Source organism: Lytechinus pictus, chromosome 6, assembly GCF_037042905.1.
Source record: "Lytechinus pictus isolate F3 Inbred chromosome 6, Lp3.0, whole genome shotgun sequence".
NCBI lineage: Eukaryota > Metazoa > Echinodermata > Echinoidea > Temnopleuroida > Toxopneustidae > Lytechinus > Lytechinus pictus.
Window position 1 is genome coordinate 6,393,301 of NC_087250.1, and position 26,827 is coordinate 6,420,127.

A 26,827-nucleotide genomic window follows, 5' to 3' on the forward strand; every position below is an offset into this window, starting at 1 on the left:
CCATACACCATTGATATACCATTGGAATACCATTCGCACAGCACCCATCATACACCAATGGTATACCATTCAAGCCCCAATGGTATACCATTCAAACTAATTTAAATAATTGGGACGTTACTATTACCATATTCATGAGCACCATTTACCATTCATATACCATTGATCAAACACCATTCACCATTGATCTATTATGGCCACTATAGACAGGTTTACCATTGACCACCATTCAGCCACCATTCACTGGCCTACCATTTACCATTCAGCCACCGTTCACTGGACACCATTGGTCTACCATTCACCTTACACCATTCACCATACACCATTCGCCTACCATTCACCATACACCGTTGACCTACCATTCACCGTACACCATTCGCGTACCATTCACCGTACACCATTCACGTACCATTCACCATACACCATTCGCCTACCATTCACCATACACCGTACACCTACAATTCACCGTTCACCATTCGCGTACCATTCACCGTACACCATTCGCGTACCATTCACCATAAACCATTCGCCTACCATTCACCATACACCGTACACCTACCATTCACCGTACACCATTCGCGTACCATTCACCATACACCGTTCACCATTGCCCTACCATTCACCATACACCATTGACCTACCATACATTGTACACCATTGGCCTACCATTTACAGTTCACCATTGGCCTACCATACACCATTGACCTACCAATCACCGTACACCATTGGCTTACCATACACCGTTGACCTACCATTTACCGTACACCATTGGCCTACCGTTCACTGTACACCATTGTCATAACATACACTCTTTACCATTGGTCAACCATTCAATTTACACCATTGGCCATACATTATAGACCACAAGTGTACTGTGAATGGTAGACCAATGGTTTACACTGAATGATAGACAGTAGACCAAAGGTGTACAATGTATAGTAGGCCAATAAAGTACAGTGAATGGTAGACCAATGGTGAACAGCATATATAGCTCGGGTTAATGGTAGGTTTGATAATGGATTAAGTATGCACAAGAAAAAAATGATGAAAACAAGTTATTTCAAGAACGTCAAATGTTTTTACTATAAGAAGTTTAAGTACAGCATAAATGGAACACAGTATTCACAAGTATAGACTTTATAATTAAAGCACATAAGTTATGAATATATATGACTTTGCTCCTCGTTGACATCTATACTCTGTCAATCTTGGTATCTAAAATAAACATGTATCAAGACAGAGTTTAATTGAAAAACACAACAAATTAATAACATTTCCAAGAATAAACATGTTCTCTCTGATGGCTTTTTACGTGGATTGAGTACTTGGCAAAACCACTGTTCTGCAAACAAACCTGATACTTGTAATACAATAACCTTGATTTTAAATCTGTTGTGTGTAATTGCTTTCACACAGCTACTTCAATGACATTAATAAAATATTTTTTTTACTAATAAGTTCAAGTACAAAAGAGTGGAACCCAGTATTGACAAGTACATGTATGGCATAAAAGCACCAGCATTATGAATACATGTGACTGCACGACTCTGCAAGAGGTCAATGATTGCACTCCACATAGATATTATGTTAATCTTCCTATAAACAAATCTACATGTAAGACAGAGTTTGGACAACAAACTGATGAACACCAAATTTCGAAGATTAAACTCAAAATGTGTGATAGCCTTCACATGGCCAAATGATTCATTAAAGGTAAAGAGTACCAAACTTAGAGGAAATAAATATCCCCAAAAGGGGGGAAAATAGTACCCCCATAAAAATAGAACCTCCTAATATTTCTCTATTTTCTTTTCACCTAAAAGATATATCAAACGGCTTGTTTCTACATAGAATCGTTAAAAGGTATTACCCGCGTAAGTATCCAGAATCCTGGAAAACTTTCCTGTAGAATTTTGTAGAAACAGACGCGATGCGGTTTATTGATAAACTGCTTCAAGCAAAATATGGTTTCTCATAACCATCTCTGAGAGGTGGTTATTGCCATGTTAATCCGTTTAACTTTTCTGTAAAAACACACGGCAAAATAGCGTATCGTGTCTGGCGGACGTGCTTAATCCCGGAAGTGCAATTTCGCAGTACATATATTTGTACATTCTGGCCTTTTCGATCTCGCCAGCTGATCGTGCAACACGTATACCTGCTACATTGAGTGAGATCTACCACAAATTTTGAAAATTTTCCTAAGAAGATGCAATTTTGGACATATGTACAATGCAACGTGAGGTTATAGGTTGAATTTTCCTATTTCCGCCGTATTTGCTACGCGAAAAGTGAATTAATCAGATTATTCGGTTTGTAGAAGCAGGTTGGTTTAAGGGCGATAAGGTTTTTCGAGTCCGGAAAAGATAAATCGTTTTTATTGATTTTCTGTAGAAACATGCCAAAAGTTTATCATAAATACATTAAAGATACATAAAGAAATAAATAATATCATTATCAAAAATAGAATATATAGAATAGAATAATAAAGAATATATCATGAAAATAGAAAAAAAAAAAATAGCGACATCTTTTTTTAATATTTTGCAAATCATATAGAAAATAATTCTTAGTAGCACATCTATTTTTTAACTATTTCCCATAGTTCAAATATACAAGATTCCCACTTTTTTCTTTTTTGTCTATTTTTGTTGTGTTGAATCAGATGAATAACTCAACTATGTGTGAGAAATAATATAATTTTTGTCTTACACAGTAAATCAGTAGTCAATCGTAATTTTTTACAACCTAGCTTGGACAAAATTTGAATTCATATAAGTCAAAAAAATATATAAATTGGGATCTTGTATATTCATGAGGACATTTTACATATAACATATTTACATTAAATAAATCTTCACTCCACTTTTTAGTTCTTGGAGGTCAAAATGTGAATAAACATGACTTCTTGTTATAAAATACAAAAGAACAAGTGGGGGTATGACATCAGCTTGTTAATTGTGGGTGCGTCGTGGTCTAGTGGTTCTGACTCTCACCTTTCAACAGAGTGTCGTGGGTTTGAATCCTAGCAATGGTGTTTTCATTCAGCAACACATTTCAGGGGCGGATCCAGCTTTTTATAAAGGGGGGGGGGTTGGGGTGGTATGCGAAGGAGCGTAGCGACCGAGTCCAAGCGAGCGGAGCGAGCGAGGGGGGAGGGTGTGGGAGGGGGGTGTCCCCCCTCCCACAGTAGGGAAAATTTTTGAAAATCTGTGTGTGAAAATGGCGTTTTCTAAAATTACAAGTTTAAAAAAAAAGATAAGATTTAAAAAAATGGTCCCCGGATTTTTTTTTTTTGGGGGGGTTGCAACCCCCCCAACCCCCCCTCTAGATCCGCTTCTGCATTTATCCACTGTGCTGCACTCGACCAAGGTGAAGTGAATGCGTACCCGGCAAGATTAATTTCTTGCAGCTGTAATAAGGAATATGGGATGAAAACAATGCAAAGGACAGTATGTCAGCTACGGGTTCAAAACATCAATGCTTGTCGTGCGTGCAAGCTTTCTTGAGAAATTGATATACTTTTCTAAAATATCGAGAAATTTGCATAATACACTACCCTTCAATTGAATAGAACCAATTAACAAATATCAACAAAACATTTCGTACAATATGATAAAGAAATTCATGTTTAACCATAGATTAGCAGAAAATAACCCGTTATATTAATGGGAGGTTGCCCAAATGATGACAAATACCATACCACATGCATACCTGGGGCCAAAGTGTCCACCCCCCCCCCCCCCCGCCAGCATTTTGATTTTTTTTCCAGGGGGGTGTTAGAAAGGACGTGTAATCCTATAAATGGGGATGACATTTGGCCTTTTTCAGTATTTTTACCATTCCTCACAATTTTTTTTTTCAGCTATGCCACTGCAGGAGTACAATCTGTTTTATTTATAGGAAGCTTTGCAATTTTTTCCACTGAAGTGAATTCTTACACAATTACCTTTCACAAACTCCAGTTGTTTTCTTGTAAACGGTTTTCTGTGTTCAACACCTGTAGTTTCCTTCCCAGATAATCCTGGACCATCTACATTATCATCCAGTGTATCCGTCGTCCAATCTTAAATGAAATAGAATCAATTTGAGTGTTGGAAAATATGCATGTGCAGATAAAAACAAAAATATAATACTAATATAGTAAAACTTTCTTTAAGCTCCAAAATGCAATGATTCACTCATATACAGCATCATGATCATTTTTATTTCAACATATGCAGCAAATTCACTTGAAAATATGTTTGAAATTGATGTCACAGAAATAAAATTCCCCCACCAAAGATTTTCTGTGTGTGCATGCTGGAAATATATAGATCAATATAACACAGTTACTCTGCTGCGTAACGTGTTTTGATCAGCAATCATGTAGATATGCAAGAGAAAATTATCTAATAGAAAAAGAATGATCTGAAGTCATATTTCCAGAGCAGCAGTTTTCAAAAGGTAGGCCTAATCAATTAATTGATAACATTCAATATGATTTTCTTTTCTTGGTATTGACAATCTCAGTAGCGGATCCAGATGGGCACAATTGACCTGTGCCCCCCCCCCCCCCCCCCCCCTTGAGAGCAATAGTCAATGGCCCGAATTAAAAAAGGTGGTTTTGAAAACTCCGGTTGAGTCCATGCTTTATGGAGATTTCCTGTATAAATTACGCTTATTTACAGCGTATATCAAAATATGTCCAATGCTGATGCGCGCTTTTGTCACAGTGCGCCAAATTGACGCCTGTTACCGTGGTTATCCACGGTATTTTAATCACGAGTCCACTGTTTTGAATTAATGAGTCCACTCTTCAAACAGTGGACTCATGAATAAAATAGCGTATCTAACCATGGTAACAGGCGTCAATTTGGCGAACTGCGACAAAAGCGCGCATCAGAATTGGAAATTTTTTATACACGCGCCAGATACGTGCTAAATTAAGCGTAATTTATACAGGAAATCTGCATACACCATGGACTCAACCGTGGGTTTTCAAAACCACCTTTGTGAATTTGGGCCAATGTGTTTAATGTAAATATGGCGTCTTTACACAAGTGTGTCCCTCCTTTTGAAAGTTACAGCAAATATTTCTAACGGAAATATATACCGTGTTTACACTTAATCGGCTTTTTCATAGCGTGTAAAACACAATTAATTTGCATCGGCTCGCGGTTCAGAATCAGCAATTTGCACCACCAAAGTAGTAGGTTCAGAACCGCGAGCCGATGCAGAATCGGCTTTTTTACTACGTGTAAACAGAAAGCCGATTCTGCATCGGCAATTGGTGCGCATTTCATTTACTTTACCATTGTGGCATAATTGTAAGCGCACGGATCCAGCGTTGTCTTTATTATGACGTATATTGTTGGTGAGCGTATCAATTGAGGTTTTTGACACGCGAGCCGATTCTGCACCGCAAGCTGTAACAGCGTGTAAATGCAGTGCAAGGTAAACCAAAAGCCGATTCTGCATCGGCTTTTGGTTCTGAACCAAAAGCTGATCAAGTGTAAACACGGTAATTGTCTCATACACAAGTAAAGATCTCTTTTTTTGTGCTTGTTAAAGTTTCCTGGGAAAATGTGCCCCCCCCCCCCCTTGAGAAATCCAGGATCCGTTCCTGGACAATCATATGCCAGTGGGTGAATTCTAGACATTATTTTGGGCAAGTTTTTGATCAGTAAATAAATAAACACAGATAAAAAGTGATCACAGGACAAACTTAATTTAAAAGAATATAATTAACTTTTAAAATAGATATGCCTAGCCCTATGAAAGGATCTCAGATTATTCTCCCGCACTAATGCAGTTTCACACCAGCCAACTTCGAGCAAAATTTTCCACCAGAAATTGTCTACACAAATGTTGAGGTCAATACACAGTATGCCCACCATTTTTCCAAACATCACGATCGGGAACGGCGGTATTTTGGCTCCATTCCCGATGTTATCGTAATGGTGGGAGCCATGCCGGGGTGGAATTCAGAGACCAGTGAGTTGGGGGGATTTTCCCCAGGCCAAGCCGGTCCGGGTTGAGAGCCAAAACAGCGAAGATCAGAAGCTATTATGTCTCTGAAAAATACCAAATAAACACCAAGATAATGTGACCATTTACCACTATTCATGAACCAAGCTCATCTATTTTCTCGAATAATCTAACTTAATTTATCCTTTACATGAATTTCAGCCACTTTGAGCAGTTGAAACAGCATTATTTTAGCTTTGATCTTGACGTCTTAGTTAAAATTCTTAGTCAGATTTTGCCAAACGAACGCAGAGGGCAGCAACACTGTTGACTTCGTGTTTGCGCGTTGTAATCGCTAACTTCAGCAAATATCCAAATAAATATACGGTGGAGTGAGACCCTAAATCTGATAACTCGAATGATGAAATCATGGTGGAAGCCGGAATAAAGATGTTCCTGATGCTCAGTGAATTGATTCGGACAAATATTTAGGTTAAATTAGTTCGCTAACATCGCAGGGTACGAAAGTGCATTCGGGATTAGCGGGGCAAGGTTTTTCTTAGGGCTGCAGCAGCGGTGTTGAGCGGTGGCTCCGAGTTCCGGGCCGATCCAGGACCCAGAATTTTTTTTGCTAAACCTTCCGGTCCGGGCTCAAGCCAGGCTATCTTTGCGGGCCCCAACATTAAACATTACGTTATCTTTCAAATTCTCAGTCAGACATCACTTTGCTTGGCTTTGCCATTATTGATAAGGACTGAAGTTAGCGACCAAAAAATTTGCCTGCGGCAGTTTGCATGATTTGGTTACGAACTTCAGTCCATATCAAACTTACGGCAAAGCAACGCATGAGGATTCAAACAATGACGTAGAGATCGAAGCCGATATAGAGCTGTTCCCAATATTCGGAAAAGCGATGGGCATATGGACATTCAAATGCAATTCAGACTTGATATGACATTTGAGAACAACATTTGGTGGTGAATTTTGCTCGAAGTTGGTCGGTGCGAAATTAGCGCCCAATCCCACGGAAAAATCCCAAGGAAAAAATTCAGAAATTGTGATATTAGTCAGCTGGCATGGCTGAGTTCAGATTAGTATAGGCCCTTTTTGGGGGGATACATTTACATATAATGTAAACTACGAATTTTGTTTACAAACGTCGAAAACTATGCCAATTTTTATATTTGAACAAATTATATCGTATTCATATGTAATAAATATTCTAAAAAAACCTTAGACCTAACCAAGAAGAAAATATCACATAACTCACTAATACCAAAATCCCGCCATGTTTTCAGAACACTTCTTGATTTATCATGGAATATTTCTCTGCCTCAATTTCTAAAATATTTTAATTCCAAACAGTTGTAGGTTTTCTCTGAATAATTATCGCAGTCTCTCTAGAAAAATTGAATAGGAATCGTTTGTCACTCTCTCCAGTCACAGTTCCGCACACAAAGTGCACATTTTACCATTGAAATTGCATGCACAATAAGTGGTGCGTAGCTTTTTAGGGCCTGCGTAGCCTTTAAGGCTTTACTTTATGTTTTAAGATTTAGGACACCTTACCATGTTTCACCTGAATACTACCATGTCCATGTCATCTTAATTTACCAACATTATCTACCAACAACAACAAATTATAGGCCTCATTCCAGAGCAATATTTTTCGGCAAGGTTTCCATTTCAGTGAAACAATGTCAATGTTGTGCAGTAACCAATGGCCTAATTGACACTTTGACAGTCAATGTCATGACAGTACTGCACTGTACAGCATTAATTTAAGTTTAACAAGTCATTCATTCATTAATTCATACCGGTATTCAGAGATGGTTTTGTAATTAAAACATTGACAATAGATATCAGGCCATACGAGCGAATTTCTACTCAATGACAATGCTCGGCTCAGCTCACCTCATCCAATACAAAGCATATTAACGCACCCCATAATCCATTTCGCCAGAGACAGGCGCGTCCCGGCCCGCGCCAACGGGGCAGTGGCGGTGGCAGTGAATCCCCGTGGCAGTACAACGACATCTAACAGTTACACTAACAGTAACATTCTAGAAGATCAGGCCGAGCCACTAACTACGAAAACAATATCAAAGAAAATTGTTATATAACTTACTGTTTAGCGTATTCTGCGAATGAATTTGAAGTCGTTGTCCGAATCTGACCTGTGTTCCTTTAGTTTATGATGAATTATAGACGGACTTCTGAACAGCAAAACAGTGGTTGATCGGGTTCTTTTTTCAAATATTGCAATTGGCGGTTACATGCGTACGTGCGCGCGCGCGTGCGAGAACAACATGCACTTACATACATAGAGCGAGCTAGCTAGCAGCGCAGCCAACACATCCCGATATTGGGGGGGGGGGGGTAAATCAAGACCAAATCAGGGGGAGGGGGCTTCTTAGCCAAGATACATCCCGATATGGGGGAGGAGTGAATTGCATGTAAGACCAAATCAGGGGTGTCTTTTTCTTGATTGGTTCTGGGTTGGCAATTAACCATGCAGTCAATTTTTGCCACTGCTTATCCTTTGAAAGGATCTATGAAAAAAATCATTTAGCTCAATTTTTTTTCTGTTCTATAATTCCATGTCTTTCTTTTTTTTCTTTCCATTGTCTTTTTTTCTTTTTCCTTCTTTTTTTCTGTTCAGTCTTTCTTCTTTCTTTGTCTTAGTCTTTTTATTTTCTTTTTTAAAATTTATTTTTCTGTTTTTCGATATATATATTTTTTACTTATTTATTTTTTCCTTTTCTCTCTTTGTTTAATTTCGCTTTTGTTTTGATTGCATTTGAGAATTTCGTTCATTAGATTTTTTTCTGTTACATATTGTACTAGCCTGGCGGCAGGGAATTTTGATACGGGGGGGGGGGGGCAATAACAATAACAGACAAATCATTTCAATTAAGCATGTAATGAACGGCCTAGAATAGCTCTCCTCTTTATAAACACCATCCATGAGTGAGAAAAAATAATTAAAACACAATTTGTAAAGAAAAAAAAAGAGGAACGTTTTATGATCAAAAGCAGTAGTAGCGATATATAAATTGGCCGGGAGGGGGCTTTGGTCGTTGCAGACCAACATCAGGGTTTGCCGATGGGAATTTCAATAGGGGTTGGGGGAGGAAGACAACCAATAGTAAATTCATTTTAAGCAAAATAATGACCTATGGGGCATTGCAAGAAACTGGCAATTGAACGCAAGTCAATTTCAAACTCCAAAATCAATTGAAAGTCTTACTTTTCATTGCAAACTTGCAACTGATTTATTGTTTCTTCCATCAATAAATCTATAAACTGGTTTACTTTAGATGAAATTAGTCTATCACTTGTAATTTGCAACCGAATTTTGGGATTGACTGCAAATATTTTCTTGCAACACCCCATAGCTCTCTTTATAAAAAGTGGCCATAATTAAATAAGAAAATTAATTTAAAAATAGAACAAAACTTTCAAGAAGGGGGGGGGGGGTGTTACATAAAAAAACTGTATACCGTACAGATAGGAGAGGTGGTGTGCCGTTCAAATTATACCAAGAAACAAAAAGAGAAAAGAAAGGATGGTGAAATGTACAATTTTCTATTTAGTACGATACACATCTTGTTCATGCTCTTTAAAACTTGCATGTTTTAATTTCAAGATTTTTACGGTAAATGATGATTATATTCTTCCCTTTCGGGAGCGGCTGCGAAATAATTTGTCCGTTGATATTAAGGTACAATAAAAACCCTTTTTATCAAATAAGATTTCATTGACTCCTTTTATTTTTGCACTCAATGCATCAGATATAAATTTAGAAGGTAATATGTACAATTGTAAAATATAACAAATTAATAATATTGTATTTTAAGCACTGGTTCAATAATATTTAAACACATATAGGCCTTTTACTTAATAAAGACAAAGACAATTTAAAAGAATGCAACAGACCATGTTTGCCATCATGAGCGAATGGGCCTGATTTGCATGGGGAAGCTGCTCGCATAAAAGTCACAACTCAAAATTTTAATAATTCTAATTTTTAATCTTTGATCTTTTTTTTCTTTAAATCTTCGGAATTATGTTATTGGGTAATGCAATTGGGCATACCATTCACCATTAACATAAATAGCATTCATTAGGCACACACCACTAAGCCACAATTGCGTTACAATTATCCAACAACTATCCATTAATTATACCACTATATAGGTACATACTACTGAGACACCATATTGGGCATATGGTATACCATTGATACAAATCATACAATTACACATATACCACTGAGACTATTGGATACCACTGAGACACCATTGGGTATATGGTATACCATTCACCATACCAATCATATCATTATAGAGGCACATACTACTGAGACACCATTGGTATATGGTATACCATTCATCATACCAATCATACCATTAGAGGCACATACTACTGAGAGTCTGATACACCATTGTATACCACTGAGACACCATTGGGTATGGTATACCATTCACCATACAAATCATACCATTAGAGGCACATACTACTGAAACACCATTGAATACCACTGAGACACCATTGGGTATATGGTATATCATTCATCATACCAATCATACCATTAGAGGCACATACTACTGAGACACCATTGTATACCACTGAGACACCATTGGGTATGGTATACCATTAATCATACCAATCATACCATTAGAGGCACATACTACTGAGATACCATTGTATACCACTGAGACACCATTGGTATATGGTATACCATTCACCATACAAATCATACCATTAGAGGCACATACTACTGAAACACCATTGAATACCACTGAGACACCATTGGGTATATGGTATACCATTCATCATACCAATCATACCATTAGAGGCACATACTACTGAGACACCATTGTATACCACTGAGACACCATTGGGTATGGTATACCATTCATCATACCAATCATACCATTAGACACATACCACTGAGACACCATTGGGTATATGGTATACCATTTACCATTAAATAAACTACCACTTACCATTAAGAACTTACCATTGAAACACCACTTAAATACCATTCGCGTACCATTTACCATTCAGATCACCATTCAACTACCATAAACTACCACTTACCATTAAGAACTTACCATTGAAACACCACTTAAATACCATTCGCGTACCATTTACCATTCAGATCACCATTCAACTACCATTCGCCACCATTCAAATACCATTGGCGATTTTTATAAGGGTGCGGCGGAGCCGTTTTGCTACATTGCTGATATTTGGATCTGTGGTGGTGCTTTTTGTATTGCTAAATATGAAAAGCATTCAGTAGGTCATCTTGACGAAATACACTAATATTCCTTTTATTCAGGGCGTTGGCTAAAAGCCAGTTCGTAGTTCCATTCTGCGCATGATCAGAAGATTCTGCGCATGATCAGAGAAAGGTCATTTGTACTAAAGTGGCATGGTTGTTTTAAATTTAATGAGATAAGCACCAACTTTGGTGTCTTGATTATTCATATATTCTTTTCAATTGTGTTTTTCATTTGCACCCACAAAGAACAAAAATGCGTCCACGACTGGTATTTCACTGCAGTTTGCCAAGTACATTGTACAACATGCAATAATATGCATTCAAAGTATAAATGCAACAAATACCTTCATGGAGTCTTCAATGGTGTGCTATTCTAGTCACCTGGTATAATTCAATTTCTTCACCCTGCTATGTAAGACATGCATATGTTATATCATGCTTTGAAATCTGCCTATCATAATGAAATAAATAAAGGTCATTTGACCAAAATTGTCCCTGATTTAACTACGAACTGGTCTATTTGTCTCCTGCTCTGTTTATAATGAATTTGTTTGAGCGTCCGCCATGACTTTCTTTTGTTTGGGGAGTGCCGAGATTAAAAACTGCGTGGACGTTTTCACTTTCAAAAGAGCAGAGGATAAACGGTGTTCTAAATTGCTTTATTTTCTGTTTATTTCCTTTAAGATAGAAGAAAAAAGAGCAATAAGATGAGAGAACGAGAGAAAGCGGGGGGGGGGGGGTCAAAAGTGTACCAAGGGCCCGTTTAAAAAGCTGCGGAATTGGTAGGAAGTTTCAGTCCTCACCCCTTTCAGCAAACATACAAAAAAATCCAAAGTCTACATAAATTTGTGATTTTTTTTTGGCCAGTCCACTCCCTCCCACATTCAGCTCAACCCTTCATTATCAAAACGCTCAGCGGCCCCTGTTTTTTATTTTGAAATTAAGATAATTTGGTTTTGATGCTAACCAGGTTAAGTGCCCAAAATGTTTGCAGTAACGGGAACATTTTTTTTTCTATATGAATCTCTCCTACCACGCTAATCGCCGGTAAAAAAAAAAAAAAAAAAAAATTCGCGGAAATGTAGAAAAATCAATAAAATTGGGTTCGGTATATTTTTTTTTTTTTTTTTTTTGGGGGGGGGGGGGTGTATGTCAGGATGGTCTTTATTCTTATCTTTTCTACCGCGTTACTATAGCAATTAAAACAGAAAATAAGAGAGAGGGGACAAATAAGCAATATGGGAGTGTAGGTCAGAACATTTATATCGGGGAGGAGGGGGCTAGGTGAAAAACAAGAATAATAATACAAATTCATCAGTTTGACAAGGGTCTTAGGACCGAGCTGCGACAAACAAACATTTTGGGACTTTTAAAAAAAGTAATATAACAAAAAAAATAAATAAAGTCATGTTGTTATTCGTTTAAGTAGATATTTATGGAATGTTAGCAAAAGCGCACTTGTCTATTCCCTCTGTTATCTCTCCCTCTCTCATTCTCTCTCGTTCTCCGTGACATCTGAACATTTTTGTTTCTATAATTTCCCTAAATGACTTTTCTTTCATCCTTATATGCATCATCACCCAGGGGAAGCACTTTTATGCAATATGAATCACAGACCAATGTCATAAGCACCTGTGTTGTCGGTATTTGAAACCTTTTTTTTTCTCTTTTTTTTTTTTTAGATACGGTATGTTGGTCGAAAAAAAAGGTATTCATAAAAACTTTTTGTATTGCTAAGTACGAAGAGCATTCAATAGGTAATCCTGCCGATAAACATTCATCTTCCTTTTGTTCGGGGCGTTGACCATCTGTATCCTGCTCTTTTCGGAAGGAATTTGTTTGAGTGGCCGCCCAGACATTCTTTTGTTTGGGTAGTGCCGATATCATGAACTACATGGACGTTTCCCTTTTGAAAAGAGCATAAGATGAATGGTGCGCTTAACTGCTTTCTTTTCTCTTTTTTTCAGAAAAGTAGACAAAAATAATGAGAAGATGGATGATGGGGAGGGAAAAAGTTCAAAAGTGCACCGAGATAAGCTCAAAGTACTAAGACATTACAAGCTTTTAGTTTTTTTCTGAAACTTTTTGTTTTTCTGAAAATACAATCGATCGATGAAACCAAGGCGATATCATTCTATCTAGAGTGATATTTCCTTGATGAAACAAATAAGACGAGAATGGTGAATAAACGCGTAGCTTATTACGAGACGATCTTGCAGAAAAGATTTTTATCTATCACAACGATATGGATCAAATCACCTGATCACAACAAATCACGTGATCAGAACAAATCACGTGATCAGGTCTAATGCGCGCGCGTACGTCCACGTCACAAAATTTTTCCTCCCCGTCTGACTCCAACAATAAATTCGGGTAAATTTGAAATGATTTCCTATTTTGGGAATTTTTCCCCACGTAGCTGTATATATTTTTAATTTGGTCATCGAAATAGGTTTATAAAGGAAATAGTGGCAGAGGTTTTAGTACATAACAATTACGAAAAAGCTGAAAAACTTCATCGAATTAAACCAAACAAATCTCGGCTTCTGTAGAAGCCCGTCGTAGCTAAGTGAAGGACTCGCTGGGCTTATGTGGAAGCCCGTCGCACGCAAATGGTTAAGCGAGAACAGAACAATGCACTGCTATTGAGTTTTGCACTGGCACTAGTCTATAAATCAAACCAATTAGAAATCACAACTTTTGACATTTCACCCATATTAGTTTTGTTCCTGCAGCCAGATTTTTTGAGCATATCCTAGTTTTAATTCTTAATCATAAACAGGGGTCTGGAGAAAAAAAAATCATGCTTTTGTCCACGTTGTTTACAAGTAGGGTATTTTTGACAGACCAGACTACATGGTCTACCTTCATTTAGTCTTATGCCATTCCGTCCGTCAACATTTTGTCTAACAACCGTTTGGTCCAATAACCATTGTTGGTCCAATCATCACTTCGTCTAATCACTTGATCATCTAGTACCATTTCGACAAAAAAAAATAACCAGTTGGTCTGATACCCATTTTCTTTGCATTCATTTTGAGCAATTAACACTTTAAGTTTAATTGGATAAAATGGTATATGAATTAAATAGCTATTGGACCAGACAGAATGACATTATACTAAAAGAAAGTAAACTATGTGGTCAGTGGACGAACTGACGGTAGACCAAATGATAGTAGACGAGATGGACGAATTGGCATTAGACGAATTGGAAATAAACCAATAAAATATGATTCCTGAATAATTAAAGGAGAGATATATTGATTATGAACAAATGTCCTTATTATATATCAATGAAAATTATGTTATGATTCGGGGATTTATCATTAGGTCATTTGAAAATAATTCATAAGGTGGAAATCGCCAATTAAAAAGCGCTAAAATGGCCCTCCGAAATATGCCTCGCAATTGACTTGAATTTGATGACGTGTATGATGGTACCAGAGACGTGATTGGCTCTCCCACATCAAGCTCCACCTATTGCGAATGCTAGTGAACGTGCGATTTCTCTACACTTTCACTTAGTAGTTCGACCATGAAATGGAAGAAAACCCGGAAGTAACATCTAGATTTGAATTTCGAAACAAATGTTGTCGAAGAAGAAGTTATTAGTGGGTTTTCGCCCAGCGTCGTACGACGCTATCTACGACGTAGAACGATCTCTTTGTTCGTGCGTCCGTCGCGCTCAACTCTCGCTTGTAAGCAGTTTCGCAAATCGCTGAACGCGGCCGGATCGACCGGCTGGCATGGTTGGCATGTAATGTTGACACGCCAACATGTGCATTGTATATGTTCCTACTATGTGCACACAACTGGCAGTGCCATGTGTCTTGCAGTCGCGTCGTCGACCGAGCCATGCAACGGCTTTTCAATCATATTTCAATAATCATACTCGTTTAAACTTCTACTGTAACATTTTGAAATTATACTTAGCTTGATTTTAGTATAATTGAAATGGTACTCACCGAAAAACTCGCATTCGAGTCCATGTTTTGAAGCTTTCAGCTATCAGTGTAGTCAGAGTAGAGTACAACATGTGCATGCACGCGATGGGCGAATGTGTTTACATCGATCGGCTCAGCTTGCTCGCTCTACAAGCGATCTGATTGGCTGTTGACGGCTGTTGACAAATCCTACGTTCTAATGCGGACGCCCGCTAATTTGCGGAAGAACCGTCCGTGATTTGAGCTCAAGAACGCTCGGGCCTCTGTTTCCATGAAAGTTGGCGATTTTTGCACACGTACGTTCTACGTCGTACGACGCTGGGCGAAAACCCACTAATGATGACGAAGTTTCTAGCTCTAGTGAAAAACAAAGCGACATGGAAGAATGGAAATTAGGGTAATTGCGCCTGTGATGGGGAGTGGAACGAACCCCTTTTGTATCTAGTCAACTTGCATTCATTTGCACCTGCACGGTGCAACACTCGAGTCAGAGGCCAAACATTGTAAAAAAATCCATGACAGAGTCACATTTTTTTTCTTCAAAAACTGCCAAAAGGACAAGCCAATGATTATTTTGTTGTTGTTTTCTTTCCTTTTTAATGTAGCTCACTTGCTTCAACGCATCTTGTCAGTTGTGTAAGTATGCTTTGTTTGCTCAGACTATCTACATCAAAAGGTTACTGTAAATAACCCTATGAAAACAACATTTAAAAACACCTCTCCAGAAAATTACAATTGGTCTAGCTTAAAATGCCAGTGTGAACAAGGGGTGGGAGTACTGAGACAGGATTCTGGGGGCCTTGTCGCAATCTGGCAAGGTGTGAAGTGTATGTGTTAGGATCAAGCCTGGGGTTTTGCTTACCTACTGCACAATAATCATTCCCGTTTAAAGTTGTTTATTACAACTATATCATTTCGCTCCAAGTGCGATTAATTTCCATGAAAATTTCAACAATAAATATATACATAAATTCACATATACATGATATTGACTTTTAAAAGATCTTTAAAAAAATTAAGTTTGATTTTATCAATTTAGAATTTCAGATTTAGAATATAAAAATATATATCAGTAGTGGATGGGAGACATAATAATTTGTCCGGACAATATTAAGGGTTTATTGAATTAAAGGACTTCACTGATTAACCATGGATGCAGTCCGAAAGGTGTCGATGAAAAAATGACACGTTGACCGAAATAACGGTTATCCGATGACCTTGAAGACCGATGACGTAAAATGACTTGTGTCGAAGGTTATCGGAGAACCACGAAGTCTGCTGAAGAATGGTGTCACCGAAGTATAGGCGCTTTCGACCTGTCGCGTGACGTCGAGAAGAACTTAGCTGAAATCAGGGTTGAATACTCAGGTTATACCATCTTGGTTCATTTTGGTTCGCCTACTCAAGCGGTTATAGACCCCAAAACCTTGGTAGTGCACAAAGGGGCTAGAGCAATTTTCGATGTTGATACAAAATACAATGGAGATGGTAAGTCGTTATCCCCATACATGTACGTGAGAGACTATATTGATGTGCCTAACCAGGTAATCCCCGGCCTCCTGGCTCAAAAAAATATTTATAAATATCAAGCGGGGGAAAGGAGGGGGGGGGGTGTTGCATAGCGACCGAAAAAGAGAAACACATTTTTAAATATACTACTCATTTTGACAATACCAGAAGAAATTCCCTTAATAAGTTGTACAATAATTCCGTGTGTAATACATTTCATTATTTATTTAATTTCATATTAGCTTAATTATCATTTCCATAATTTTCATTTTCATTTTGTCATTTATTAGATTAATAAATATAAGCTTTCTGAAGAGATGACTACCAGGTTGTGGTCCTGTCTGAGATCCTTCAACTCACTGAACCATCTATGCATCTCAGACTCATCTCTCAGTTTCCCTTCATCTTCGATTGAACTGTTATCCGTCACAAAGCTATCAACTGAGAAAGTGACGTCACAATGCTATGAAGGTCTGATCTCATCTCTCCCTGGTTTGGTAATTATCGAAATCACTATTGATGATGCAGAGGGAGACATACATCAGATTACGGCCGTTCTCCGTCGGACAGGAGGACAGAGACTCGAAGGCATCATTCTTCGCAGTATTCCGCTATCACTCCCGACGCGGAATATGATAAGACCAGGTCTGCTGTTCGAAAAACATACCGATAGCATGAAAATTATTAAATTGGATGGATCTGGAGAAATGAATGCAGAAGGATGCGTTGAACTCCTCGAGTCGTTGGTATTTTTGGCATCACTGGCTTATCTTCAACTGGAGTGAGTTGTTATTTTCTAGACAATAAAATCCAAACAAATCATTGTAAATTCCAAGCATCCAGGTGGTAGGAAAACGAATAGTTGGTTTCTTAAGTGAAGTGGAGATTGAATTAAATTTAGTCAGCTATTAAGAATAGGCAAATTATGAAATCGTTATGCCAAGTTCCAATAGTACTAGCTTACATAGCGATTGCAGGAGAAAACCGCGGACTTAGAAAAGTATAGCGTATTATGCACCATTCTGTGTCATCATTACGATTGAAACGTTTGTTAAGGTCTTAAACTGTAAACTCCTGCTATAGAGTAACTCGCTCCCTAGCTTATTGAAAATGTGTCCAGTGTGTGCGCGTACTACCTCTGTGGTGCTTGGTACAATTTGTTTGTACACCAACGCATCGGATGCACGCATAGGATCCACTGCATGCACACGTACACGATCGCCAATGATTTGCTCTAAATGAAAAATATGCTGCACTTTTTTGTCTTAAATCTATTTTATTTTGTGATGAGAAAGATATTTTTTTAGAATGGACTACAACCCCCACCCCAAAAAGAAAAACTTAACCAGTTGAAAAAACAAACAGAGTGTTAGTGCGTGAATATTTTACAAATTAGAATAACATGGATATAAAAATTTAAAACAGGGAAACAGGGGCAGCGTTGAACATTTTCATTTGGAGAGGGAAGGGGGGGGGGACAAAAAGAGTACTTAGTATGTCAAGATTTGAATTTTGGTGCAAACGTATACATGTCACCATATACCATCTGCGTGAAAAAGTAGGGTGTTTTGTAGTAATTTATAGGTTGAGGAGAGTCTTATTGAACTGATTTATGAGATATACAGTGCGTCCCAGAAAAACGAAACCGATATTTAGCGATGATTTATCATAACTTAATCATAAATAAAATAGACAAATGACCTACCAATGTAAAGCTTAGAATCTCCCCTTTCATCTGCTATTACTTAGATAATTCCTCATTCACGCATGAGTGAGCAAAAATAATTTGAAGAAAGGATACAAAAAAAACTAATTTGGCGGGGGGTATCTGGATTTCAAAAAGAAAATCACATGACTAAAAAGTTCAATATCAGCTCTTTTCTTTGAATTCTTAATCACAGAAAATGGTCAAGAAGTAAAAAAGTTATGATCCCTCGAAACAATGCTTGTATTTCCATAGTTTCATTAAATAAACGTGTTTTCACCGGTTTCCCACAGAAGCTATCGCACGGTAACAAAAGACTTAATGCATGGCTGATCGTCAACAAAACGGAGTGTCGAGTGAGTTTGAACGCTAGCCTGTAAAACCTCTTCATTTTATGAAATTATTAAAATTCAAGCCTTATTTCAAATAACCAGAACTTTGTTATTTCTTGACCATTTTCTGTAATTGAGGTATCAAATTAAAGAACAGATATTGCACTTTTTAGTCATGCGGTTTTCTTTTTAAAACCCAGATACGGCCCGCCAAATGAGTTTTTTGTATCCTTTCTTCAAATTGTTTTTGCTCACTCATGCGTGAATGAGGAATTACATAAGTAATACCAGATGAAAGAGGAGATTCTAAGCATTAAAATGGTAGGTCATTTGTCTATTGTATTTGTGATTAAGTTATGATAAATCATCGATAAATCTCGGTGTCGTTTTTAGTGGGACGCACTGTATATAGGTTCTTTTCCGCGAGAGAGTATCTGCAAGCGCTTTGGAAATTTTCAAATCTGAAGTAAACCCGCTTCATGATGCTAATTACTGTTAAAATAAAAGGGCATTGTTTCGAGTTAAGTGCGAATCGCGACCTCAAACATTCGGACATTTCTTGTAATAAGATATGGAAATTAAACATTCCGAACATTTTTTTGTAATCATGGAAAAACATGTGTACCTAACTCAGGAATTAATGCAAGCTCAGAGTATACGAGCTGATATATATATATATACATATATATATATATATATATATATATATATATATATATATATATATATATGTGTGTGTGTGTGTGTGTGTGTGTGTGTTTGTGCGTGTGTGTGTGTATATATAGAGAGAGGGCCTTCGATCAGAAAAGGAACCTGTTATGGACTGCATTCAGTGACTTATGAATAGGATAGGCCTACACATCTCGCCAATCGAATAATGCTTACCTGAGGCTCGAGCAGAATTTTTGTGATATTCCAACCTGAAAACTGAACATTCTAACATTTTTTGTCGCCATAAATATGAATACTTTTGTAAATAATAATTGATGCTAGCGCGGAACGCGAGAAATTTTTTGTAACATTCCACACTTAGATACTGGACATTCTGGATATTTTGAAATCCATAATCATATGATAAGTACTAGCTTAATGAATAATAAGTGATGAAGCGGGAAGCACAAGCCAAAAAATTAGTGATTTTCGTGTATTATTTTACTTCTAAAAAAGTATATTTGTTAGAAAAAGACATATTTCATTTTGAAAAAGGTCTCCAATTTGGAAAAAACATTTCCTTTTTCCTACGGTTATTTTTTTTTTTGAGGGGATGGGGACAAGGGGGCACTTGGGGGCATGTGCCTCCTGCCTCCCTGTGATATAGTGATTTCTCAAAGTGGAACTAAAAAGATCAACATAAACCCTAAATTATCAATGAAAATATGTATTTGTTTATAGATTATTTTATGGAAATAACAAATGATAAGGATAATGAAGTATTAAAGAGGAGAAAGTTATCCAATTATTTTCTTTGTGTATCTAAACGATGAAATGACAATATTTTTTGCAAATAAGATATTTCCGTTTATTAGGATTAAACTCTGGATTTCATTAGATGACAGCTTAAAGGTTCCCCAAAGCTTGCAAAGCTTTAAACAAAATATAAAAAAACACATTGTTTTCCAAATACATAAACCTCAACAGTGACTGACTTGAAGAATATTTTTTTTCTCTCCCCCTCTCTCTTTCTTTTACTTTAACATAAGCTTTTACATTTTATTTAGTTTTGCACTGGTAATTGTTGGCACATTAACAAAAATTTTAATTTGTGCGTTACATTTGTATTTGCACCCTATATGTAACATTGTAATTGTTCAATGTATGCAGTCATCAAAACAGTGTTGGGCTAATTTTGCATTTTACTTTATGAAAAACAAATTATAATTATAGGCCTACTATTCGTATTTTCGGGATCTAGGAACCTTCTCCGATTTACTGCTCTTAGTTATTCAATACTTTGTTAAGTTTCTATACACATTTACTTTTTCAAATTAACATTTGAATAAAATTGTTCTTTGTTTATCATGTATGTATGTATGTATAATGTATGCATTATTGTAAATTATAATTATTTTCTAGTTATTACTATGAATTGTAAATCAAATGAAAAAAATGCACTTAAATCAAATCAACGTGTGGTACCAAGAAAGAGATTGTACATCTTTCCTCGTTCGTTGTGCTCGCTTGTATTATTTTAAGAAACAGACAAGTTCTGTAAAGAAAATAAATTGGCACATCTGGCGAGTACGATGACAAGATTCTTGGATTCGCACTCTAGTCTATAACTTGTTACAAAATTGAAAGTGCCCTTTTTTGCAAAATAAAATATGCAGCCATTTTCTGTTCTCTTGTTTTCGCAAAATTTACAAGATATTTTGAGGTATCAAATGTATATTTCAGAAAGCAAATACCACTCCTTACTGATAATAATAATAACTGCATTTACGAGTGCCTATATAAAAGATACAAAACATTTGAAAAAAAAAATACAAAATGGCCTCGAAATGGAGGAGTCGCCTTAATTTTCTGAAATTCAGAGCAGATAACCTCTCACCAAGTTATGTTGCTACCTTGGGCAGGTTAACATTTCATCATTAACAAAACCTACATCCAGTCACAGCAAAGTGTCAAATCAAGTGGTGGAAGGGATGGCTCCATCAACCGGTGCTTTTATTATATAAAAAATATTCAATTTCATTTCATAACATTATTTAAAATATTACTAACAGGAAAAGTAGGTCTGTACATGAAATGCAATCACCATGATCACCATCATCAATATTTTGTTAATAAAATCACTTATATTCACATCGTCATGAATATTCATTGGGTGGGCTGATGATGTCACATCCCGCTTCCCTTTTTCTTATGTTATAACATGAAATCAGAAATGTTTCATTTTGTCGTACATATGTAAATAATGTGTCTCCATTATGAGGAAATAAGTTGCGGCAGTAAATAACTGATGCACTGATCAGTTGTCAATCCAATTGTTCTAGTTCTTGGTATAATTTTTTTTTAATAGACCCAATTTAATATAATGAAATACAAAATAATAATTGGAGATATGACATCATCGGCCCGCCTAATGAATATTCATGAAGACATGCCTAGAACTGTTTCACCGGCACATTGCAAATCTTTAAAATTCAATAACTTCGTTGTTATTCGATTTTGATCAAACTTTCAGCATTTTGCTTAGTGAATTTTACTCTATTTATTGAGATATAAATATCTCTAGCCTGGACCATCCCTTTCAGGGAAACTCTTTGGGGAAACTTGTTTATTTGCAAAAGAAGAAAAGCGAGATCTGCAAAGATATCGTTCTCGTAATTTCTTTTGATTTTTGGCCCCGGAAAATTGTCAGCTCAGTGAATAGCATTTCTCTATAAATTAGCTAAATCGCCGTCCTGGTTAAAAGATAATTTTAGATGTTTCTAAGTGTTCTCATGCTCATCTTTCCTCATATTCGCAACATCTTTTCATTTCCACAATAATTGTACTTGCCCCATATCAGTGCTCACACACATTATTCATATATTCTGTACTCTTATGGAATGTCACAAGAAACTTGCAATTGATCGCAAATCAATTTCAGGTCCCCGAATTAATTGAAATCCATGCATTTCATTGCCTTGTAATTGATTGATGGTCAGCTTCTTGCATCAACAAGTATAAATTGATTAGCTTTAGTTTACATTGATCAATCACTTGTAAATTTGCATCATAAATTTGCAATTGATCGCAAATATTTTCTTGCAACACCCCAACATCAATTTTAAGGTATCTATGAATTTGACATACATTAACTACTGAAGCATCACCAGGCTTAAACATTATAAAATGAACAAATTAAGTCATTATGATTAAGCTTAAACTACAGTACATACCATAAGCACTCGAGAAACACATGTGCATATAAAATGCCGATGTAACTTTATTGAAGCAAATCAAGTGGTCAATATACTTCATAAAACTCTTAGGTTAAGAAATACAAAAGTCATGTTAACTGTATGGGCAACAAATACTATACTCTACAAAACTCTTCAACTAATGGTTTAAATTAAACTCCATATATCTCATGTAATAAGGAACACCAAACAATTTTGATTAGAAAGCCACGATCCGAGGTGTACAAGACAATTTTTAACTTGAGGTGGAGTGGGCCTGTTTATATAAGATATATGTAATAAAAGAAAGAGCAATCAAAAGAAACAAAAGTACTAGCAAAACGATGCTATATCTTGTTAAGGAGAACAAAACAGCAAAATAAAGCAAACTATAGAGCAAATGAATACTCCATGAAACTCCCAAAAACAAAACTAGACAAAAGCATAATATCCCTGATGTAAAGGAAAATATGTATGAAATAAAATTATTTCAATAAGAAAAAAACATATACCCGAGTTGTTTAATTACAATATTAATATGGCAAGTCAGCATTATATTTTTGTTTGTGGGTGGGGTGGGGTGGGATGCAAACCCAAATGCTCGATCACTAAGCCAGAACCCAACGGGAACCCAATCCTGATACATACAGAAACCTGAAATTAAAGATTATGGATCTAAATAGCCAAAATAACAGTTACAGACTTAAAGTTTCATGTCTTCTGACTCCATAATTACCACAGGAATACCATATATTGGATATATACAAATTTGATCAATAAAACTGTAAAAGAGATATTCTAATAAACAGCTTTTGATTTGAGATTCAACGCGCAATATTCACTTTCCAACAATGAGCAGCTCGCGGCCAACAGGAGATAGGTACCAGTGACGCCCTGGAATTGATCATTTTTTAAAATTCATCAATAAGAAATCATGTAAATTGCATGAAAACTATATACACCATTAATTTTTGGAGGAAGTTTTATATATGACAGGACCCTTTCATATAATTCGAAATATGTATGTTGCAGAGGGTTTATTCTTTATTGTATTCCTTTGCAGAAAAAGTCATGAAATGATGCAGCGTGATGTTTTAGTATTAACAAAATTATAAAAAATAAGAGTGAGAAAAAAAAATCCTCAGTCACAAATGGCTTTTTAGGTATAAAATTGCGCATAAGTCCGAGACAGTTTTATCACCAGACTTTAAATACAAGAACAAAGTCTGATTTAGAAGTAGCTTCTGGGATGAATGTGCAACATGGCCTGATAATGTAGCCTGGCATCGTAATATGAGCTAGCATTAAAAAATAACTTGGCTTAAAATTGAAACATCTAATAGTGTAACCAGACCTTACAATGTAACATGGCTTTATAACGTAACCTGAAAATAACAAAGTAATCTAGCTTTAGTAGGCTTTAAAGTTGTAACCTGGCCTTAAAGTTAAACCTGCTTTAGAGAGCTACCTTACTAAACAGTAACCTTGCTTTAAAATGTAACCTTCCTTAAAAATGTATCCTAATGTTTTAGCATAATCTGGGCCTAGTTGCCTGCAGTATAAGACATCACCGCATTGGTAAGATCACACTGAGAGGACGCGCACTACTGTGTACGGTATTGATCAATGATATTGCTCGTTGCATATCATGTATGAGTCAAACTTAAATCTTTGTGAAACACCCCTTGAACCCATTGTGTAACCTTTCTCGTGGTGTAACATGGCCTGATATTGTAGCCCGGCCCTCTAATGTATGCTAGCATTAAAGAGCAACTTGGCTTAAAATTGAAACATCTTATAGTGTATTACTGTAACCTGACCTTATAATGTAACCTGAAATTAAAAAGTAATCTTGCTTTAATCTAGGCTTTAGAGTTTGATACCCGTGTTTATTGTGTAACCTGGCCTTAAAGTTTAACATGCTTTAGAGTGTTACCTTCTTAAAACAGTAACCTGGCTTTAAAAAAATGTATCCTGACCTTTCAGTGTAATCTGGGCCTAGTTGCCTGCAGTATGAAAGACATCACCGCATTGGTTAGATCATGCCAAGAGGACGCAAACTATATGTACGGTAGGCCTATTGATAAAAAAGATTATGCGTTACATTCCAGTGAGAGTTGCTATCATAACAACTTCTTTATGAAATGGGCCCTAATTTGTTCCTTGTAGAGAGTAGTCATCTTAAACAAGTAGATTGCCTCTGGCGGTCTCACCTGAATCATGCAATTCAATATAGCAGCAATGCTGACTTTGAAAACTACTATAACTCGCACAAGATGTTCAGTGATACCTGGTTATTCGTATTTTCATGTTTTATGAACTAGACCAATACACTTACAGAGATATGGTGGTAATTCAACAAATACCCCCAACGTGGCCAAATTTCATTGACCTTACATGACCTTTGACCTTGATGTTCCACAGTTAAAGTGAAATCCATGTCATTTTCACCAAACTTTGCACATAGATAATTTAGAACTTTAATATTCGAAATGTGCAAAAATTAACATAGGTCCATGTGCTTGATTTTTTGTTACAGAGCTTCAAAGTTCACCCAAACTGGTGTTCTTAAGAATTGCACATTCAAAAGAATTTGGCATTTTAAGAGCGCCCAAGACTACTACAATGAGTTTAAACCTCTATTACTCAGTCAAAATACATGAAAAAGTCATCAAATTTCACAAGAGAGTTAATACTTGTATCATTAGAATGGATAATCTACTTATAGTGCTATTTGTTTGCAATTTTAAGTTTAAAAGCACTGTCAGTTCTTAAAAATGGCGTAAAAGATAACAAAATCCCAATCTAAAATATGTGAAATTTCAGTAACAAACTACACACGTACAATAAATGCTGCACTTTATTCAAAATCCATGCCCTTTTCACAAAAAATTGCAGTTGTAGAGGAAGGTATAGCTAAGAGGTACACTCATTAAAAAATGGGGGTTCATGTGCTTGTTTTTAAACTATCAGCATTTTTATTAGAGCAAATGTGTTTTTTAAAACACAAAAAATGCGCCGAATGCTTTGTATGTGAAGAAAAAATCAAAACCACTCTACCATTTATTCAAACTCGGGGTAATATTCGTGATTCTTGGGAGCACTGCAGAGTAAAGTATTTTGAAATTGTAGAGAATTATTTTTTGAATGGTCCATGGACTAATTCCATTTTTTAGCTTCATGAAATAACGCATCGGATCTGCAGTTAAGGTGCAGAAGATGAGAAAAATCAGCTCATACCCGTAGCTAATTAATCACCTGTTCATCCATTGTGACGTCGGCGCACAGAGTGTAAACTATGCGCAGATCATAATGCGCACAAACATATTGAGGAACGTCCTTAAAGGGCCCAGCAACTGACAAATCAAGGGGAAATACGAAATTTGCAAAAGGCCAATTGACTTGCATAATATAATCCGTCCGTCGTTAGCGCCCGTTGGACTAATGCGATAAAAGTTCGGACAGCACGAATTTGACCGAACTGGTGATGGTTTTTACTTCGGATCATCGCAGTTCCAGTTTCCAACAATCCCAATTCCTAGACTCATGGCAGGTCTCTTGATTGCTAAACCAAAATAAATAACCACTGTGAAGTTACATGATTCAAAGTGAAGACAGTTTACATCCGGTTGGTTAGTCTATTGCTCTCAAGATCTCCCAGACATGCCGGCGTCTATTACGTAACACCACCAGGCATGCAGCCGAGTGAAAGATTAGAATCCCTTCTCTGTTCTGAAATAAGCCTTGATTTACCCATGATATGTGAATAAAAGGTCGCTTTAACATTCGGTTAAGATTTTTATGTTGATTCCTCCAACATGGTCTAAGTTCATTGATCCTAAATGACCTTTGACCTTGGTCATGTGGCATAAAACTCAAGCAGGATGTTCAGTAATACTTGATTAAGCTTATGGCCTTTCATGAACTAGTCCATATGCTTTCTAAGTTATGCTGTCATTTCAAGAACTTAACCTTCGATTAAGATTTCGTGTTGACGCCACCGCCGTCGGAATAGCGGCGCCTATAGTCTTACTCTGCTATGCAGGTGAGACAAAAACTTCACAAATGGCTGCCAATCATCTGAACAACTGAAATATTATGCTTTCATATATCTTTTTCGTGACTATATTTAAAAAGAAGAAAAATCTAAGTGCCTAAAAACTTGGTTCCACATTTTAAAACGACAGGCAATATAACTAACAAATATCACA

The 26,827-nt window shown here is 36.6% G+C and overlaps 1 protein-coding gene and 1 long non-coding RNA gene across 2 annotated transcripts in view; one reads left to right on the top strand and one right to left on the bottom strand.

Moving 5' to 3' along the window:
* LOC129263005 (uncharacterized) overlaps positions 1-26,827 on the top strand; it is a 63,593-nt gene that overhangs the window by 13,489 nt on the left and 23,277 nt on the right. The window contains exons 4-5 of the mRNA XM_064100779.1: positions 15,792-15,822; positions 16,986-17,476. Of these exons, the coding sequence (XP_063956849.1) occupies positions 15,792-15,822; positions 16,986-17,476 (522 nt within the window). The remainder of the gene's footprint in view (positions 1-15,791; positions 15,823-16,985; positions 17,477-26,827) is intronic.
* LOC135154512 (uncharacterized) lies at positions 1,056-8,247 on the bottom strand. Its single transcript, XR_010293854.1, has 3 exons — positions 8,078-8,247; positions 3,950-4,066; positions 1,056-3,412 (listed from the first exon to the last, which is right to left on the bottom strand). It is a non-coding gene; the product is annotated as an uncharacterized LOC135154512 (long non-coding RNA).